General features: G+C 40.4%; 1 protein-coding gene across 6 annotated transcripts in view; it reads right to left on the reverse strand.

The window, feature by feature from the left end:
• The window catches only part of LOC127411800 (sorbin and SH3 domain-containing protein 1-like), an 81,510-nt gene that overhangs the window by 34,572 nt on the left and 24,982 nt on the right, over window positions 1-21,956 (reverse strand). For 5 of the 6 annotated variants that reach the window (XM_051647582.1, XM_051647586.1, XM_051647584.1 and 2 more), the window contains exons 2-11: window positions 16,870-16,912; window positions 12,715-12,801; window positions 12,187-12,303; window positions 11,149-11,264; window positions 10,439-10,577; window positions 8,746-8,885; window positions 8,244-8,304; window positions 8,009-8,083; window positions 4,293-4,322; window positions 4,079-4,175 (exon numbers count right to left, since the gene is read on the reverse strand). In XM_051647582.1, the coding sequence (XP_051503542.1) occupies window positions 4,079-4,175; window positions 4,293-4,322; window positions 8,009-8,083; window positions 8,244-8,304; window positions 8,746-8,885; window positions 10,439-10,577; window positions 11,149-11,264; window positions 12,187-12,303; window positions 12,715-12,745 (806 nt within the window). In that variant the 5' untranslated portion in view covers window positions 12,746-12,801; window positions 16,870-16,912. The remainder of the gene's footprint in view (window positions 1-4,078; window positions 4,176-4,292; window positions 4,323-8,008; window positions 8,084-8,243; window positions 8,305-8,745; window positions 8,886-10,438; window positions 10,578-11,148; window positions 11,265-12,186; window positions 12,304-12,714; window positions 12,802-16,869; window positions 16,913-21,956) is intronic. The other variant, XM_051647583.1, reaches the window with a different exon arrangement.

The following is a 21,956-nucleotide window of genomic DNA, read 5'->3' on the forward strand; positions in this document are numbered from 1 at the left end:
AAGTCTTTTGAACTAATAATGCTTAATATGACACCGTCAGAAATAAATAAAAAATCACTGTTATCTTTTGCCCTTGCTACAGTATATAGATCACCCGGGCCTTACTCTGATTTCCTTGGTGAATTTGCACATTTTTTATCAGATCTAGAAGTTAATGTAGATAGAGCTTTAATTGTTGGTTTTTTTCAACATTCACATAGATAATGAAAATGACACATTGGGATTAGCATTTATCGATATTCTCAACTCTCTTGGAGTCAGACAAAATGTGACAGGACCAAATCATTGCCATAATCATATGCTAGATTTAATTCTGTCATATGGAGTTGATGTTGACACTATAGAAATTCTACTGCAGAGCGATGACACCTCAGATCATTACCTCATCTCTTGTATGCTGCGCTTAGCAAAGGTCACTCAATTTACACCGCATTATCGATCAGGTAGAACTATTCTTTCGACCATTTAGGATGGCTTCACTAATAATCTTAAGAATTGTCTCATATACTCAGTAAGCCAAAAGTCTAGAAGAACTTGATGTAAAGCAGAAAGTATAAATACAGTCTTCTCTAGCACTCTTGATATTGTCGCCCCCTGTTCGATTAAAGTAACTTAAAGAAAAAAGCCTTGCACTGTGGTAAAATGATCACACTCATACTCTCAAGAGAGCAGCTCGGAAAATGGAGCGCAAGTGGAAGAATACATAATTAGAGGTATTTCGCGGTGCATGGAAGGATAATGTCTGTAGATACAGACAGGTACTAAAAAATGCCAGGTCAGCATATTTGAGCAAACTCAGAGAAAATAACCACAACAATCCTAGGTGTTTATTCAGTACTGTGGCCAAATTGGTTAGGAGTAAAGCATCGACTGAACCAGATATTCTGTCGCAGCACAGACTTCATGAATTTATTTACTGACAAAATTGAAATAATCAGAAATAAATTTGGAACTTTGCAATCAACTGTCACAGCACCTCAGAAAACAGTGTCTCATAATTATGCTCATGAGCAACTTAAATCCTTCGCTGTAATAGGTCATGAAGAGATAACAAAACTTATCAAAAAATCAAAAGCCACAACATTTCCAATACCAATACCAACTAAGCTCTTAAAAGAGGAATTCCCAGTAATCTCAGAACATCTTCTTAATATTATTAACTCCTCGCACTGTTCAGGATGCAGACACACTTACTCAGTTTAAGTCTAAACTAAAGACTCATCTATTTAGCCAGGAAACACCTAAATTATCCTTCAACTCACAATTAGGCTGCTTTAGTTAGGTCTGCCGGAACCAGAAACATCCATCATGATCTATAACTCTGCATAAAACTGAATGGCATCTACGCTAATATACAGTTGTGCTCAAAAGTTTGCTTACCCTGGCAGAAATTGTGAAATTTTGGCACTGATTGTGAAAATATGACTGATCATGCAAAAAAAAACTGTCTTTTATTTAAGGATAGTGATCATATGAAGCCATTTATTATCACATAGTTGTTTGGCTCCTTTTTAAATCATAATGATAACAGAAATCACCCAAATGGCCCTGATCAAAAGTTTACATACCCTTGAATGTTTTGCCTTGTTACAGACACACAAGGTGACACACACAGGGTTAAATGGCAATTAAAGGTTAATTTCCTACACCTGTGGCTTTTTAAATTGCAAATAGTGTCTGTGTATAAATAGTCAATGAGTTTTTTAGCTCTCAAGTGGATGCACTGAGCAGGCTAGATACTGAGCCATGGAGAGCAGAAAAGAACTGCCAAAAGACCTGTGTACCACACCGTCTTTTTCCAGAGCAGCCTATATTTCTCCTGAGGTTACCTGTGGGTTTTTCTTTGTATCCCGAACAATTCTTCTGGCAGTTGTGGCTGAAATCTTTCTTGGTCTACCTGACCTGGTATCAAGAGATCCCCGAATTTTCCACTTCTTAATAAGTGATTGAACAGTACTGACTGGCATTTTCAAGGCTTTGGATATCTTTTTATATCCTTTTCCATCTTTATAAAGTTCCTTGTTACACAGGTCTTTTGACAGTTCTTTTCTGCTCCCCATGGCTCAGTATCTAGCCTGCTCAGTGCATCCACGTGAGAGCTAACAAACTCATTGACTATTTATACACAGACACTAATTGCAATTTAAAAAGCCACAGGTGTGGGAAATTAACCTTTAATTGCCATTTAAACCTATGTGTGTCACCTTGTGTGTCTGTAACAAGGCCAAACATTCAAGGGTATGTAAACTTTTGATCAGGGCCATTTGGGTGATTTCTGTTATCATTATGTTTTAAAAAGTATCCAAACAACTATGTGATAATAAATGGCTTCATATGATCACTATCCTTAAATAAAAGACAGGTTTTTTTGCATGATCAGTCATATTTTCAAAATCAATGCCAAAATTTCACAATTTCTGCCAGGGTATGCAAACTTTTGAGCACAACAGTAATTTTTTTTGTTTCCATGTCTCAATCTTGGGATTCATATCCAGAGGTTACCAGAGCCAGCCAGATCCAGCTCTGTTTCTGCTTGGTGTCAGACTCCACTGCTACGTGTTGCTGGACGACAAACTATAGCCGGTGCCAGCCAGGCATCACTTCAGTCTTTTGACTTCAGATGATGAACTGCTGCCAACTCCAACTGTAAGACATGGGATACTTCATCTGCCACTGCTTGAACCTTGGACTTAGGATGGACCCCACCGAACCTCAACAAAATGACCTGCAGTTTGAACTGCGATGCACCTCATTAATCTCTGCCTGCATCACCTTTGTCTATTGATGGACTACATTCTTGAAATGGAATACACAGACTATCATTTAATTGCTAACAAAAGCCTTCATCAGCCAACTAACAAAGGACAATGCATCTATGTGAACTTCTGCAGTTAATCCAGGATGGACATCAAAGACATTAGTCTAATCTTAAAGTAAAAAAAAAAAACACCTTAAATGGCCTTAACCTTAACACTTACTTAATTTACAAATTTAAAACCATGACTTGCACTGCACATAAATAACTAATATTGGCATTATATTCATGTTGTTTAGCCAGAGGGGAACTGGCCCCCACAGTGAACCTGGTTTCTCCCAAGGTTATTTTTCTCCATTAACCAACATCTTATGGAGTTTTGTGTTCCTTGCCACAGTCGCCTTTAGCTTGCTCACAGGGGTTCTAAATACAATTATTATTGAATTATTTAATTAATATACACAATTTACAATCATATTTAATCAAACTACACAATGATGGCTCTAAGACTTTACAGATATTACAGTATCATTTTTTGTTAATGCATGAGTTCCTGTAAAGCTGCTTTGAAATGATGTGTGTTGTGAAAAGCACTATACAAATAAAAATGACGACTTGGATACAGTGGAAATTTACCTACAATCAACTAAAACAAAAGGCTGTCATTTTGAGATGTAACTTTGAGAAACTTCAGCTAGTGCTGTGTCATGTGCACAAGGGGCTGTTCAAACCAAACATGTTTTTGATCCGCTTGTGCTGTTTTTCAGTCGTTTTCCAAGTAAGCATTCGCTAAATGGATCTCTTTTGACAACTGCATCACGTTTCACTGTGATTTTAGCATCTCTCATGGGAGTGCTACATTTTTAGATGCCGTGTCAAGTTAAAAAGAACTTAAACTGATAGATACGCATCTCGAGACACCTGCATTCTGTTCTATTCATTGCTGTGCATTTTGCTTTTTTTTTGGAGCGAGAACATGTTTGTTCTGAACAGTTACTGTAAGAAATTATTTAGCCAATAGTTACATAAATGCTACTCATACTCGAAAAAATGCTTCTCTCAAAGTCAACAGAATTGAATGCTTTGGTGTTGTTTTTGCAATAAATTAAACTCCCGGAGCCCCCTATATAAAAGTTTTTATTGGGCAGATTTCTGTGTGTACCCTCAGATGAAATCCTGTAGGTGCCTATGTTGGGAAACACTAGCATGGTGTAATAATTCACACTCTAATATAAACATTTAAGCACATCACTCAATAAATGATTCCTGTGCTAAAATCTCCTTCATAAATCATAATATTTATTTTGTAATGTCACAACTCACCTTTGGGGTTTCAGGGAAGATGTGCGTGTGGGCACAGGCAGCTGTCCTCTTGAGCTCCCCATGTCTACTGCACTCTTTGAACGAGGTACAGTCCGCACTTCACAATAAATGCAAATAACAGACATTATCATGCATGGTGAACTGAAACAAAGCTTTCCTTTAAATAAGAATAGTGTACTATGCATTCTCTCACAGGATAAATCGCAACACTTACCATCTTCACCAGCATATGATGGACTGTCATCTGAAAGTGAAAAGACGAGACTTATTAGGTGCAATGCCAATAATAATAATGAGTGATTAAAGGAATACAGCTTATGTAGAGAAACCAAGAGCTGATTTTCTTTCTTTTTTTTTTTTTTTTACTTGCATGGGTAGTTATCTTGAAATACTTTTGGGAAGTACTCCATCTAAATCTATTTTATAATGATTATGCATGCAGTTTTTATCCTCTCATATCAATTGAGAGACTACTATTAATATTTCTACTTAAATAATTAAAAAACTCAAAATTGAAAAAAAAATATGGGAAATGGTGACCACTTACAGGACCTAAGATATACACATTCCCAACACATCCATTTAAATTTTGATGCTGATTTAAAAACAGTTAATAAAAAAACATTATAAATCAACTACCTATTTACAATATGACAAAGGGCCAAAATCTTTCATGTATAAAATATATATTTTAAGGTACTGCGGCTTGTAACCTGTTTTCTTATTGTGGTGCAATACTAAGTAGAGATTCAGTTTAGACTGTGCGCTAATGCAGCTTCTCCATGGGGTATTCCAAACATCTAATATATAGTAGGTGAAAATGACTGGGATTAGTGTGACATAAATAGAAGTCTTTATCAGCTAATTAGCAGCACCAGGACAGACCGCGTTTCGTCCTCTGTCTAATCCAACCAATAGATGGCACTAAGATCACAGCAATGTATTTCTCTGATGCTGGAATATTCTATTCAGCTGTATATACAGTTTAGCATACACAGTTCCAAACACAAATAAGTTAATATATTATTCAAATCACTCATTACTTAAAATTCTCAATGTTAGATTTCTTAAAAGATCCATATATACATATATACAGGGTTGGGAGGGTTACTTTTGAAATGTATTCCACTACAGATTACAGAATACGTGCTGTAAAATTTAATTTGTAACATTCCGTTAGATTACTCAAGGTCAGTAACGTATTCTAAATACTTTGGATTACTTCTTCAGCACTGGAAGATTTTTTCACTTGTTTTGACTATAAAAACTCTGCCAGTACAGTAAGACAAAATACACATGTTAAAAATACATTCTCTGAAAAACCTAAATATCTTATGCAGTGTTGATTCTAAAACAAGATAAATCAAATTAATCTTGTTGGATTTTTAGATATTTTTACAAGAAACAATACAAAAAATATTATCAAGAATATGATTTTTCCCTAATATCAAAGGTCTTACTAGAAAAAAGAAACTATGATCTAAAGTGAATTTTCTTGATAAAAAAATATGATCGTGCCTGGTAACGTGCATGTAAAATGGCTAGAAATAGCATTTTAGCTTAGCATAAAGCTGACAATTTACACAAGGTTTATTTATATTTCTTCTTCTCCAAACTTACTTCAAAGTTACTTCTCTGTCTGCTCGTATGAATGTAACACATCATAAGAAAGTGTTTCACCGCTGTTCAAATGCACTTTGGATCGCATCATTTATATGTAGAAATGTTTTCCATCTGAAAGGACTAAATATTAAATGAAACAAATGACAATAAAATACAAAGTAATCTCTTCAGTAATAAAAATACTATTTTAATGTAACTGTATTCTAATTACCAATGATTTAAATTGTAACTGTAGTGGAATACAGTTACATATATTTTGTATTTTAAATACGTAATCCCGTTACATGTATTCTGTTACTCCCCAACCATTAATATATATATATATATATATATATATATATATATATATATATATATATATATATATATATATATATATATGATCGAGGTGGGAGAATCATTAATAAACTTTTAAAATACATTTTTCACAACAATCAACATAATGAAGGTGTAGATCACATCAATACAAGCTAAAAAATATAATACTAGACCAGTCCATAGCATAACTAACTTTACATTCTTTAGAATCCAACAGATCCACAGAGCCAATTAGTTGTGTTGTGGCTGCTTTAATAATTCAACAGAATGGCTCTCTAAAAGCAGACCCATCAAACACACCACAGAGGCCTAAAAGCTTTTAAAATGAACGTAATCAATCTATAAGTTTTAAATATAAGGTAGTGTGGTCTCCTTAAAAATAACCCTATTACCACATATCACCTTGAGTGCTTTGATGCCTCTTTAGAACACTCAATTTGTTGAAACTGTGTACACAAAAATCTGAATCTACTGAACACTGGAATTTTTGACAGAATGGAAACATAGTATACTAACATTCTTAAAACATTAGTCGTATTGCAAAGTGGACTAAGCCTGGTCAATCTGGCATTCTTTCTAAAAACAACAACAACAAAAAATTTAAATTAAAATAAAAAATGATTGATTTAAAAGAACTGTGAGACTTTTTAAAACAACTGGGAGACTTTGAGAAGACTGAGTTAATTCATACAAGTGTTGGTCAGTGACAAGTGATCTTTGTTTGAGATTACACAAGTGTTCAGGTGTTCATTTATGTAGCATTAAAGGAATAGTTCACCCAAAAATGAAAATTCTCTCATCATTAACTCACCCTCATGCTATCCCAGATGTGTATGACTTTCTTTCTTCTGCAGAACATAAACAAAGATTTTTAGAAGAATATCTCAGCTCTGTAGGTCCATACAATGCAAGTGATTGGATACCAAAATTTTGAAGCTCCAAAAAGCATATAAAGACAACATAAAAGTAATCCATATGACTCTAGTGGTTAACTCTATATCTTCAGAAGCAATATGATTGGTGTGGGTGAGAAACAGATCACTATTTAAGTCCGTATTTACCATAAATTCTCGTCCTTGCCCAGTAGGTGGCGATATGCACGAAGGATGCAAATCACCACAAACAAAGGAAGAAGAATGTGAATGTGAAAGTGGAGAGAGATAGTAAAAAGGACTTAAATATTGATCTGTTTCTCACCCACACCTATCATATCTCTTCTGAACATATGTATTTAACCACTGGAGTATGGATTACTTTTATGGTGCCTCTATGTGCTTTTGGAGCTTCAAAATTTTGTTACCCATGAAATATTCTTCTAAAAATATTCTTCTAAAAAATAAAGAAAGTCATACACATCTGGGATACCATTAGGGTGAGTAAATGATGAGAGAATTTTCATTTTTGGGTGAACCATCCATTTAGGTTAGTTGTTAGGTGTACATCTATCAATACCCTTTTAGTACATTATTAGTGTTCAACATATCAAGTCAAAACAAGTCAGTAAATATGCAGTGGGGTCCAAAAGTCTGAGACCACTTGTGAAAATGCTTCTATTTTTATTCTTGTCTAATTTAACACAAAATAGCGCATTAAAAATTATACTATGAACATAACTCTTTGAGTGAAAAGTTCAGTTTAAACAATATTGGAGCAGTTTGTGTGCTTTAATGTAAGCAAGGAAACCTAACCTTTTTACAAATGATGCCTGAAGTTGATTGGTCACCTAGATATAGTGTAATCTTAAACATTTCAAATTAATTTTTATTATTCATTACTCATCGTCATAATGGTAATGTTTTTAAATCCTAAAACATTCTGCTTATTTCCAGGTGTACATGAAAAAAAAACTGGATTTACAATGTGGTCTCAGACTTTTGGATCCCACTGTATATGATGCCTTATACCCAATGTTGTCTAACTGACAGTTATCATCAGAAGTTGCAGGGAGGAATTTTCTTAAAGATAAGATTATAACAATGACTGAGGTACCTCTGGTTCTCACTGGCCTGTCATTGCTCTCAGGGAATATGTAGGTGGGACGATATGGATTTTCTTCGACAGTTTCTGAGTAAGGTGATTGAAAGACAAAACACATACTGACAAAAATGAATACACATACAGATATATAACAAAGATTAAACCTAGACACATTCATACTCAATACCCACATAAAGGTGATACACAAAAGTGTTAATTGCATGTGTTTCCCAAGGAACAGCTTTACCTGGGACTTTGTGTATCTGTTTAAACATGTTTCTGTACCAGTCCTTTGATATCTCTGTGTTCTACAAGAGAAAATTTTCCAAAAATTACACAAGCTCTTTTTTCATATAACACTCTGTTGACAATGAGACATTTGGATTCTTAAAGCTGAAGTGTGTAATTTCTGCACAGCTAGTCACCAAACAGAATTGCAAAAATATTGTTTGTTTACATTCAATTTTCCTTAACCCTCCCCCCATCTTCTGTTGGTCAGATCCTGCCCCAAACTTGTGCCATTGGTTAAGCTGTTGCTGTTTCAGGCTTTGTTTGAATGCTAAGACAAACAGAGCAATGTTTTGATAAACACCACAATGCTATTTGGTGAAATAAAACTATGAATGGCTTAGTTATAATGGTCTCTGCATTTAGCTGTGTTAAGAGAAAGAATGCACTCTTCAAATTTAATACATGTAGTCGAAGCTTTTGCAGGTTTTTCATGGAGACTAAAAGTGGTCCTGTCTTACGCGCACTGGGACTCTGGGTGCTGTATGTTCAGACAGTCTTGTTGTCTTGCTTTCCATGTCTGCTGAAGTCTCAGGGGAAGTTCTGTTCTGGCTGATGGCTGGGCTCTGATTAGGGCCACTGCCCTGGTCCGCAACAGCTTCTGAAAAACACGACAACAAATTCGGATTACACACAACCAGAACCAAGTTGAAATACACACTGTCAGGTGCTTCCATATGAAAGTCATCTAGGAATCCTTGACTACGATTGTTAAAGACAATGGCTTCAAAGGGAGTGTTTGAATGACGAAATGATTCAATGTTTGAATGAATACAGGAAGTTATGGTTACAGTATTCGGATGAGGACGTTACCCTATTTTGATGAGGAGGTTAGGTTCATTTGTTTCAATGACGTACTTTGTGATTTTAATCCTGTATGAATCAAACAAGTCTGTAGGTGCGTCCCAAACCGCACACTTCTGCTCTATACTATGTCATTTTGAAGTGTAAGTAGTGCGAATAGTATGTTTACATTAAAAATGCAACAAAAAGAAGTGTACTATGAGTACCCGGATGAAACACTTCTTCGGCCCTCAAAACAGATGGTGGAATGTTGAACACTTCTTGCACTCAGCGCTCGCAGCTTGTTGTACATAGCGGAAGGGGCGGAGTTACCTGGCTGTGTTGCTGGTCTGACAAAACAATTATAAATAATGGAAAATGTAGCAACTAGTGAAACTTGTGAAGACAGCACCTTACAAATATGAGCTGAATGCTTTACCATCACCCCACACTCTGTGAATATGTACGTTGTTGAGATATAAGTGTTAAACTGAGGTTGCCTAACGTGCTAAAGCTAGCGGCAAGACATCGCATGCATTTGAAACGTCACTTCCATCAGTTGTTAAATGGTGAATGCTTCAGTGTAGTAAAAAACTCTAAATGTTCAATTTGGGACGATACTACATTTTGAAAATTCATACACTACATGGCTGAGTGCATAGTGTATATAAGCATAGTGAGCTTTTCTGGAAAATTACCTACTGTTTTTTATTTATTTATTTATTTGTTTGTTTGTTTGTTTGTTTGTTTATTATTTTGCTAACTCTTAAAGCTAAATTTGTCGTTGTACTGCTTGGTGCACCTTAATTATGGATTTAGACTTTCTGGGTAAAATAAAAGTTGGTAATGGCATCCCATCCAAAAAAAAAAAAAAAAAAAAGTGAATTGAATCAATAAGAAGACACTATTATTGATTGTATTAATAATAATAATAATAATAATAATAATAATAATAATAAATTATACAGTTTTAAAGAAGAATGGCTATAGCTGTCTCAGATATGTTCCTCACCTTTTTTTCTTTCATTTAATTATGTACAAAATGTTATATATTGTATATGCATGCATCCAGATCACATGACCTTCCATAATGCCCACATCCAGACAATAGACACTTCCACCTTAGTAATCACTACAAAAATTCCAACCCTGTCCGCATCATTATATGAGATCACAGACATTGTATATTAATCATTTTAAAACAAATGTAATTTAGAAAACAAAGCCTATCCAAATAGGGCTTAAGACGGTATTTGTACCACTCCATCCTGTTTACTTTCTACTGTATATCATGAAAGCATTTTGCATTTCAATCCACTTAATACTTAATTGTCAATACTACCTTAAGTATTGAGAGGCTATAGTATTTACCTCTGTTGTGCTGCAGCAGGACGATTGTTGGATTCACACTGCTGGTGGGGGGGAAAGAAGAGGACACTTTGGCTGATGAGGTAATAGCACTCAGTGGATCAAGGCAGGATGTGAGCTGAGACTTTACAGGTGAGTCCACCTGGGGAGGATACACAAAAGCACAGAGCCTTTTGTCACATTTTGGTTGTGTGATACAAGCTACTTTGAATTTCCCAGGATTCCTTTTGCATGAAATTTGCTTCACTTAACTTTTCTTTCAAGCACATGATTGTTACAAACATTCCCTCGCAATGCTGCTGAAAACAGTGATAATAAGATAAATAGCATTGCACTTATTTGTTTATTTCTAACTGTGTATTCTGTCTTGAGGCGGTCATCTACACTATTACAGAAGATGATGTAAATGTAATTCAGAGCTTGAAATGCCATCTAGTTATTGAAACATTGATGCCATTTCAGTGAAGGCAAACATTTAAAGTCCGGAAAACAAATTATAACCTCTGTGATTTGAAAGGTGAATAGTTGGTCCATCAATTAGTTAGGAATTTGTGCTGAAAATTGTAGATAATATACTTCAGAGATATGGATTGCAAGACTAAATGTTGTCTCCAATCCAGAGAGATCTGGAACTGTCTCATTAATTTCACACTGATATAAACCATTAAATTACATTTTTATAAGAAAGCTGAGATTTTGACAGGGTGACTCACCTTTGTTGATGTCTCATTGACTTGTGTTGAATTTAAATCAGCTCCGGTGTTGTTTACACTTGTCTTAGCCAGACTCGCTTCTGTGGCATCTCCATTGACCGCACCAAGCCAAACACCTGTAAGGAATCCAAACAGTTTGGATTCTAAAAAGATCTGTAAATGATCTGTAAATCTCCAAGGAACCTCTTAAAACATAAAAGACATAAACATGAAATAGAGCTGCCATCACTTGGCAGTGAACCTATTTGTTTTCAGTGCTAACCGCAATTTATGCCACAACAGATTGCTTAATCCTCCATTATCCAAAGAATCACCAGCCAGACTCTGAACTGCCAGAACTGAACCCAGCAGAAAGTCTTCATCCACAGAGATGCTAATTTATTACTGGGGGAAAAAAAATTCTCTGAACTTTGTCATGAGAACAAGGAGTGCATTGAACCCAATGTAAGAAGTGTTTGTTTCAATGGTCTTTTTATTCAGGCACAACAACAATTAAGGCATCTCTCCCAAGTGTTGGCGTTTAGCCAGGATAGTTTTGACATGTAGATGGTGAAAACGTCCACGCTGAAGGCCCCCATTTTCAGAACTCAAAGTGGGTGCAAGGACAAAAGACTTGATTATTCCCTGTAAAGATGAGTGCTCACTGAAATTTATTTGGGAAATTAAGTTGACTGTCAGACAATGTTGTGTATTTTCTACATCAAAAAACCTGTCCAAATTTTGATTTAGCAACTTGCCGAAACTGTTCCATTGATTGTCAAAATAATATCAATATCACACCTTCAAAAATGTAAGTCTTGTCATTAATAAGAAAGAGGAAACTCAAGAAAGCACTGTTCCTGTAAACCAAGTTCTTTACAGTTAATGAGGGTAGAAAAAAACAAAGTGTTTGACAAGAGCACTTATTAGTGATGATATCTGCAGCTACAAACATAAGTGCCATAATTACCATGCACAACAATTAGTCTTCCACTGCTTTATGCAATATATTCAGAGCACTTATTGATGAACAGCTTGCATTCTCCATTTTCAACTCACTTTTGGCAGAGTTCATGGACAGCTTTTGGCTTGTGTCTTCCTCATCATCGATATGCACTAGTGTGGCTCTCAAAGTAACAGCACCCTTTCCTTTGCAAACACGGGTCGGGTCCAGCTCTGCATGCAGATACAGAAAAACATCATAGAGTTGCAAAGATATTTAGTCATAAAAATGATGTAACCATTTCAAAGCATTCTTAAAGGTATAGTTCACCCAAAAATGAAAATTATGTCATCATTTACACACCTCATGTTGTTCCAAACCCTTATGACTTTCTTTCTTCTGTGAAACCAAATTGGAGATGTTAGGCTGAATAATAGGGACTGATAGTCCCATTTACCATTCACTTTCACTGTTTATTTTTTCAGTTCAATGAAAGTGAATGGTGACTGAGGCTGTCATTCTTCCTAAAATATTCTTTGGGGTTCCACTGAAGAAAGTCATAAAGGTTTGCAACATGATGATCAGTAAGCGATGACGGAAATGTTTTTGGGGGTAACTCTTCCTCAACTCCAACTTGCTCTTACCAGTAGGCATGAGATCAGGGAAAGTTTTCATGGTTCTCAAAGGTGTTACTCGCACAGCAGATACGGTGCGTCGACAGGCCGAACAGGCTTCAAGAAAAATACAATGACGAGCAAGTTAGTAAATAGTGGAGAATAGTAAAACGAGCTGTCTAATGGACTAAATATGCTTATTAAGCTATAGTTAGACTTTATAGAGAATAATACATTATTCAGGGCAGACACCATATTTAATTTGATGTGAATGAAAGTGAGGCCATGAGGGGTAAACATACAGTCTGCTTAAAAGTTTGTCCTACATCATACTTACTTTTTCAAACACTATGTTTTCCAGAGTTTTTTTTTTTTTTTGTCCATGTAAAATTGTTTGGAAAGACGTATTTTCAATGTTTCGCTGGCTGACTGATTAACATCATGGTATTTAACAATACAACCCAATGAACAAACTGTATATCTTTCCCTAACAGCCTTGTTTTCATTTTTGTAATATTAAACATGGTGTCTACCCTGACTAAGGTCCATAATGGTCCTAGAGGGTCTAGAAAAACTGCAATAACAGTGTTCTCTGCTGGCTGGCAAAAATATTGAGGAAAGATTGATGAATGGAAGGAAATAGGGGTCCTGGCAGTGAGAATACTGATTCAACAATGACTCAAGCCAGAGAGGAAGACAGAGGGAGTCTTTTTTTGATTGCTTACTCATGAGCCTCCCTGTATCAAGGCATTAGACAGCTATTATTCTTTGTTACAGTCATTTATGTATTGCTGCAGTGTTTTTATATAGGCCTGAACAATACCATGTAGTACAATATATACACTAGCGGCCAGATGTTTGGAATAATGTACAGATTTTGCTCTTATGGAAAGAAATTGGTACTTTTATTCACCAAAGTGGCATTCAGCTGATCACAATGTATAGTCAGGACATTAATAACGTGAAAAATTACTATTACAATTTGAATTTTTTTTTCAGAACTTCTTAAACTACTTCAAAGAGTTCTCATCAAAAAATCATCCACGTGCTGCAATGACAGCTTTGCAGATCCTTGGCATTCTAGCTGTCAGTTTGTCCAGATTCTCAGGTGACATTTCACCCCACGCTTCCTGTAGCAATTGTCATAGATGTGGCTGTCTTCTCACGCACCTTACAGTCTAGCTGATCCCACAAAATCTCAATGGGATTAAGATCCATAACACTCTTTCCCAATTACCTGTTGTCCAATGTCTGTGTTTCTTTGCCCACTCTAATCTTTTCTTTTTGTTTTTCTGCTTCAAAAGTGGCTTTTTCTTTGCAATTCTTCCCATAAGGCCTGCACCCCTGAGTCTTCTCTTTACTGTTGCACATGAAACTGGTGTTGAGCTGGTAGAATTCAATGAAGCTGTCAGCTGAGGAAATGTGAGGAGTCTATTTGTCAAACTAGAGACTCTGATGGACTTATCCTCTCGTTTAGTTGTACATCTGGCTTTCCACATCTCTTTCTGTTCTTGTTAGAGCCAGTTGTCCTTTGTCTTTGAAGACTGTAGTGTACACCTTTGTATGAAATCTTCATTTCAAGCATCGTATAGCCTTCATTCCTCAAAACAATGATTAACTGACAAGTTTCTAGAGAAAGCTGTTTCTTTTTTTTGCCATTTTTGACCTAATATTATCCTTAAGACATGACAGTCTATTGAATACACTAGCAAAAAACAAAAACTCAAAAACAAACACAGAGACAATGTTAAGCTTCATTTAATGAATTAAATAGCTTTCAACTGTGTTTGATATAATGGCAAGTGATTTTCTAGTACCAAATTAGCAATTTAGCATGATTACTCAAGGATAAGGTGTTGGAGTGATGGCTGCTGGAAAGTGATGGTGATGGCTTCACCTCTGAAGGTGTCCTGTGGTATCTGGCACCAAGACGTTAGCAGCAGATCCTTTAAGTCCTGTAAGTTGTGAGGTGGGGCCTCCGTGGAACAGCCTTGTTGGTCCAGCACATCCCATAGATGCACAATCGGATTGAGATCTGGGGAATTTGGAGACCAAGTCAACACCTTGAACTCTTTATTATGTTCCTCAAACCATTCCTGAACAATTTTTGCAGTGTGGCAGGGCACATTATCCTGCTGAAAGAGGCCACTGCCATCAGGGAATACCTTTGCCATAAAGGGGTGTACGTGGTCTGCAAAAATCTTTAGGTAGGTGGTACATGTCAAAGTAATATCCACATGAATGCCAGGACCCAAGGTTTCCCAAAAGAACATTGCCCAAATCATCACACTGCCTCCATCGGCCTGCCTTCTTCCCATAATGCATCCTGCTACCATCTCTTCCCCAGGTAAATGACGCACACGCACCCAGCCATCCACATGATCTAAAAGAAAATGTGATTCATCAGACCAGGCCACCTTCTTCCATTGCTCCATGGTCCAGTTCTGACGCTCACGTGCCCATTGTAGGCACTTTCAGTGGTGGACAGAAGTCAGCATGGGTACTCTTACCGCTCTGCGGTTACACAGCCCCATACGCAACAAGCTGCGATGCACTGTGTGTTCTGACACATGCTTTTTCAGTTATGCCCACAAATTTTCTATCGGATTGAGGTCAGGGCTTTGTGATGACCACTCCAATACCTTGACTTTGTTGTCCTTAAGACATTTTGCCACAACTTTGGAGGTATGCTTGGGGTCATTGTCTCTTTTGGAAGACACATTTGCGACCAAGCTTTAACTTCGTGGCTGATGTCTTGAGATGTTGCTTCAATATATCCACATAATTTTCCTTCCTCATGATGCCATCTATTTTGTGAAGTGCACCAGTCCCTCCTGCAGCAAAGCACCCACACAGAATGATGCTGCCACTCCCATGCTTCACAGTTGGGATGGTGTTCTCGGCTTGCAAGCATAACCGTTTTTCTTCCTAACATAACGATGGTCATTATGGCCAAACAGTTCAGTTTTTGTTTCATTAGACCAGAGGACATTTCTCCAAAAAGTAAGATCTTTGTCCACATTTGCACTTGCAAACTGTAGTCTGGCTTTTTTATGGCGGTTTTGGAGCAGTGGCTTCTTCCTTGCTGAGCAGCCTTTCAGGTTATGTCAATATAGGACTAATTTTACTGTGGATATAGATAGTTGTCTACCTGTTTCCTCCAGCATCTTCACATGGTCCTTTGCTGTTGTTCTGGGATTCATTTTCACTTTTCGCACCAAAATATGTTCATCTCTAGGAGAGAGAATGCGTCTCCTTCCTGAGCGGTATGATGGCTGCGTGGTCCCATGGTGTTTATACTGTGTACTATTGTTTGTACAGATGAACGTGGTACCTTCAGGCATTTGGAAATTGCTCCCAAGGATGAACCAGACATGTGGAGGTCCACAATTTTTTTTTTCTTTTCAAAATTCAAAATTTTGATTTTCCAATGATGTTAAGCAAAGAGGCACTTAGTTTGAAGGTAGGCCTTAAAAAACATCCACAGGTACACCTTCAATTCAGTACACCTCCTATCAGAAGCTAATTGGCTAATTGTCTAAAGGCTTGACATCATTTTCTGGAATTTTTCAAGCTGCTTAAAGGCACAGTTAACTTAGTGTATGCAAACTTCTGACCCACTGGAATTATGATATAGTCAGTTAAAAGTGAAACAATCTGTCTGTAAACAATTGTTGAAAATTACTTGTGTCATGCACAAAGGAGATGTCCTAAACAACTTGCCAAAACTATAGTTTGCTAATATGAAATCTGTGGAGTGGATAAAAAATGAGTTTTTATGACTTCAACCTAAGTGTATGTAAACTTCTAACTTTTTTATATATATATATATATATATATATATATATATATATATATATATATATATATATATATATACACATACATACATACATACTGTATATATATAAACACATTTACACTAATATGTGATTCTGTATGGAGTGTTAACAATAAACCCATTCTAAACAGGCATGCAGACAAAAAAGATGTTTACGGTGTCTATTGAAGATGTTTTGTTGTCTATCTTTGTTTCAATTGTTTTGTTATGTTATGTTATGTTATGTTATGTTATGTTATGTTATGTGTTATGCTCATGCCTTTATAATTCTAAAAAAACTGGCAAGCTAGGCCAGTATAACCTCACAGAAATGGATGGAGATACATAAAGCATAGCATGCTTACCAGGGGCTGCATCAAATGTCACTGTGCCCTCTGCTGGAGAGCCCTGCAAATGTAAATGCGTGAAAGGAGAGATGCTAAGGAAACAATATTGCTGTGCAAAAAAGAAAAAAAAAGTATTCATTGGTTGAACAGATTCTCCACACTGCCATGTTTTGTTTCTTAACATGTTTGTAACTAATGTGCTTAGAAGTCTGTTCTAAGCTGTTGCAAAAATATGAACTTTTCAGTTGGCAATTAGACAGTCACCACTCAACAACAACATTAAAAATATATAGGCCTAAAGCCTAGGTTAAAGTGAAGTGTGCAATTCTGTTACTTCACCTTAAATCAGAATAATGTTACAAACAATCCTACTAGAATGGTGAGCATGAGAGTGCTGATTATCCCTCTAACTAACGTGTCACACCATAACTGGGGTTTACACTGAAACAAGACACAAAGTGACCTATCACACACCATTGGTTCAGCTGGGAAATATGGGTCAATAAAAAATGTATATGTTTAAGTAGCTGTGGCAATGAATATCTCTTTAGAATAGATGTCTCTATTTAGTTTGTTAATATACTGATGACATTAAAATGACGAGATTAAGTTTGAGTAATTGCTAATGAGCTAATAACATAAATAGAACATAAACATACAGTAATTTAAAGGACAATGTGAAGGTTTAAGCCAAGAGATCAATAATCAAGTCAAGATATAATATTACAATATGCATATTCTGTTTGGTAGGGCTGTTAACCAGAAGTTCCCTATGTCACTCACTCGACATTGTGTCGATGTAGTGACACTAGGGGTCACTCTTGGGAGCCCAAAACACCTCTGGTCTTTGATAAAAGGCCAATGAAAATTGGCGAGTGGTATTTGCATTCCACTCCCCTCGACATACGGGTATAAAAGGAGCTGGTATGCAACCACTCATTCAGATTTTCTCTTCGGAGCCGAATGATCATGCACACTGAGCTGAATTCTCACGACTGTTCATTCACCTCTGCTGGATCTGACGGTGCATTTCAGCGGCTTCTCCCTCCTCTGCACTGGTGCACTGCAGAGAACGCCCCTGGGCGCTTCGGCAGAAAAAAGAGAGTATATTATCCTGAAAGAGTATATTTCTCTAAAAAAGCGGCACACATGAAACGTCTTTTTAAAGACGCATCTTTTTAAAGATGCCTTTCCGATTGTGTGTTATTCCTGTTTGCGGTCGTTACCTCTCAACTACAGATGGTCACGATCGCTGTCTTTCGTGTCTGGGCGCAACCCATACGGAGGCAGCGTTCATGGATGGTTCATGTTCTCACTGCGAGAACATGTCCATGGCAACGTTGCAGTTGCGGCTTGCTTTCATAAGAAAGCAAGCCACCCCAGCGGCTCCCCGCCTCGGTCCTTCTACCTACGGGTTTGAGGCCAGCGCGGCTAGCACTGGGAGCGATTTGGGGACCCCAATGGGACCGCCTCCGCCGGGTATCCCCCCGTGGACCTCCCATTCCCCAGCAAGCTCGTCTGCCCCGATCGGGCTTCCGGATGAGTCCGCCGGCTCGTCTCATGGCGAGTTCAACCTCTTGTTCGGAGCCCGCGAAGATGATAAGCTCTCGAGCGCAGCATCGTAGAGCGGGCTTGTCCAGTCGGATGCAGAAGCCTCAGCTGGGCACCCCCCTTCAGGGACGATTGCCCAGTCACAGGCTGATGCAGAGATGATGGACATGCTTTCCCGGTCGGCCGCGAGCGTCGGGCTAGAGTGGAACCCTCCGCTCTCCCCTGAACCCTCGCGGCTCAATGAATGGTTCCTGGGCTCGTGGTGCAGCTCAAAGCAGCCACACCCTGCTCCAGTGCCTTTCTTCCCGGAAGTGCACGAGGAGCTGACAAAATCGTGGGAGGCACCTTTTACTGCCCGGTCCCGATTTCTCAGTTCACCCGCCCTCACTACCCTCGATGGCGGGGCGGCCAGGGGCTATACGGTGATTCGATAAGGCGCTGGTGGTGCACCTATGCCTGCAGAGTGCCGCCATCTGGCATGGACGCCCAAAGCTCCCGTCCAAGCCCTGTAGGTTCACGTCGTCCCTGACAGCTAAAGCCTACAGCGCTGCTGGACAAGCCACCTCTGCCCTGCACGCCATGGCTCTCCTGCAGGTCCACCAAGCCAAGGCACTAAAAGAACTGCACATGGGTAGTTCCGCCCCAGATCTGATGCAGGAATTGCGCTCAGCGACTGATCTCGCTCTCCGAGCGACAAAGGTCACGGCGCGGTCTCTCGGGCGGATGATGTCCACATTAGTGGTCCAGGAGCGCCACCTTTGGCTCAACCTGGTCGAGATGGGTGAGGCCAACAAGACACGGTTCCTTGCTGCCCCCATCTCCCAGGCTGGCCTATTCGGCGACACCATCGAGGACTTTGCCCAGCAGTTCTCGATGGTGAAGCAGCAGACGGAGGCTATCCGGCATATCCTGTCCTGGCACAGCTCAAGATCCCGCACCCTGTCTGCTCGTCGCCAAGGGCATCCCCCTGCGGTGACTGCACCGGCTCCACCGCAGCCCGCCCCTTCGGCCCGGCCCTGGCGTGGAGCCCACCGCAGGAAGCAGACGCCACCTGTCTCATGGCCGGCCGCCAAGAATTCACGAAGGTCCTCAAAGTGCCCCTGAGACGGGTAACCCAGGGTCGACGAAACCCACTGCATTGGAGCTGGTAGCAAGACCACTCCATCCACCGGTGGAGGGCTGGGTGGAGAATCTTTTGTTGCCTTTTCATTTGATTTCAACGCATGCCCAAGTGGCTGCGGTACCCAACAGTTCAGCAAAAGAGCGGTTTCCTCCTTCCCTGGGTCACATACCCAGTGTGCACGGTCGTCATCACGACCACCGTCCACCTTTTTTCCCTTGCAGGATTGGCGCTCCAGTGGCGGTCTCCTTGCCCCTGCGTGCCCAGCTGTGGCACACATCTGCCCCCGATGTGACAGTCCACGGGTTGCGAGGACAGGCCTCTTCCTCCCCCGTCCCAGGCTGTTCCGGGGGTGGTCACAAGGAGCCAGGTAAATGCTTCGATGTCCCTAGACTCAGCACGGCCACGACATGGTGTGGCACCTCGAGCTCCGCCCCGCTGCAAGGCCCCACCTGCCGGTACGTCCGACGATGTTGTCCCTTTTGTCCCCATCGCGCGGAATTTGGATGCGCGGCTTGCACTTTCCAATCCGTCGCGATAGCTGGTCCGGACCGTCTGACTCGGCTACGTGATTCAGTTCGCCAGGCATCCGCACAGGTTCAGCGGTATCCACTTCACCTTGGTGAAGGACGAAAACGCTGCTACCTTGTGCATGGAGATCGCCACCCTCCTATGGAAGGGTGTGATAGAACCTGTCCCTCCGGCCGACATGAAGAAGGGGTTTTACAGCCCCTACTTCATCGTACCGAAAAAATGCGGTGGGTTGCGGCCAATCTTGGACCTGCGAGTACTGAACCGGGCTTTACACAGACTCCCATTCAAGATGCTGACGCAAAAACGCATTCTGGCGAGCGTCCGGCATCAAGATTGGTTTGCGGCGGTAGACCTGAAGGACGCGTACTTTCATGTCTTGATTCTACCTCGACACAGACCCTTCCTGCAGTTTGCATTCGAGGGTCAGGCGTATCAGTACAAGGTCCTCCCTTTCGGCCTATCCTTGTCCCCTCGCATCTTCAGGAAGGTCGCAGAGGCAGCTCTTTCCCCATTAAGAGAAGTGGGCATTCGCATTCTCAACTATCTCGACGACTGGCTAATCCTAGCTCACTCTCGGGACATGTTGTGTACACACAGGGACTTGGTGCTCTCGCACCTCAGCCGATTAGGGCTTCGGGTCAACTGGGAAAAGAGCAAGTTCCTCCCGGTTCAGAGCATCTCTTTTCTCGGTTTGGAGTTGGACTCAGTCTCATTGACAGCGCGCCTCACGGACGAGTGCGCACAGCTGGTGTTGACCTGTTTGAAGGCGTTCAAACAGAAAACAGCAGTTCCACTGAAACTCTTTCAGAGGCTCCTGGGGCATATGGCATCCTCAGCGGTGGCCACCCCGCTCGGGTTGATGCATATGAGACCGCTTCAGCACTGGCTTCAGACTCGAGTCCCGAGATGGGCATGGCGCCGTGGGACACATCACGTGGCCATCACGCCGGTCTGTCACCGTCTCTTCAGCCCTATGACCGGCCTCTCATTTCTACGGGCAGGTGTTCCCCTAGAGCAGGTCTCCAGGCACGTCGTGGTCATGACAGACACCTCCAAAACAGGCTGGGGTGCTGTTTGCAACGGGCATGCAGCCACTGGATTATGGACGGGCCTGCTGCTGCGTTGGCACATCAACTGCCTCGAGTTGTTGGCAATTCTGCTCGTCCTGCGGAGGTTCCGACCGTTGATCCAGGGCAAGCACATGTTAGTTCGGACAGACAACACGGCAACGGTAGCATATGTCAACCACCAAGGCGGTCTGCGCTCTCGTTGTATGTCACAACTCGCCCGCCGTCTCCTCCTTTGGAGTCAGCAGCACTTCGAGTCGCTGCGAGCCACTCACATCCCGGGCGACCGCAACACTGGAGTGTGTGACAGGTTACCCTCAGGGGAGAGTGGAGACTCCACCTTCAGGTGGTCCAGATGATCTGGAGTCGATTTGGACAGGCACTGGTAGACCTGTTCGCCTCCCAAGACTCCTCCCACTGCCCGCTCTGGTACGCCCTGACCGAGGCACCTCTTGGTATAAACGCGCTGGCACACAGCTAGCCTCCTGGCCTATGCAAATATGCATTTCCCCTAGTGAGCCTACTTGCACAGACTCAGTGCAAGGTCAGGGAGGACGAGGAGCAGGTCATCCTGGTAGCACCCTACTGGCCCACCCAGATGTGGTTCTCAGACCTCACGCTACTCGTGACAGCACCCCCCTGGCAAATTCCCCTGAGGAAGGACCTTCTTTCTCAGGGACGGGGCACCATCTGGCACCTGCGACCAGACCTCTGGAATCTCCATGTCTGGCCCCTGGATGGGACGCTGAAGACCTAAGCAGTCTACCACCCACAGTGGTAGACACGATCACTCAGGCTAGGGCCCCCTCTAAGAGGTGCCTGTATGCCTTTAA

Source organism: Myxocyprinus asiaticus, chromosome 21 (assembly GCF_019703515.2).
Source record: "Myxocyprinus asiaticus isolate MX2 ecotype Aquarium Trade chromosome 21, UBuf_Myxa_2, whole genome shotgun sequence".
Taxonomy (NCBI): Eukaryota; Metazoa; Chordata; class Actinopteri; order Cypriniformes; family Catostomidae; genus Myxocyprinus; species Myxocyprinus asiaticus.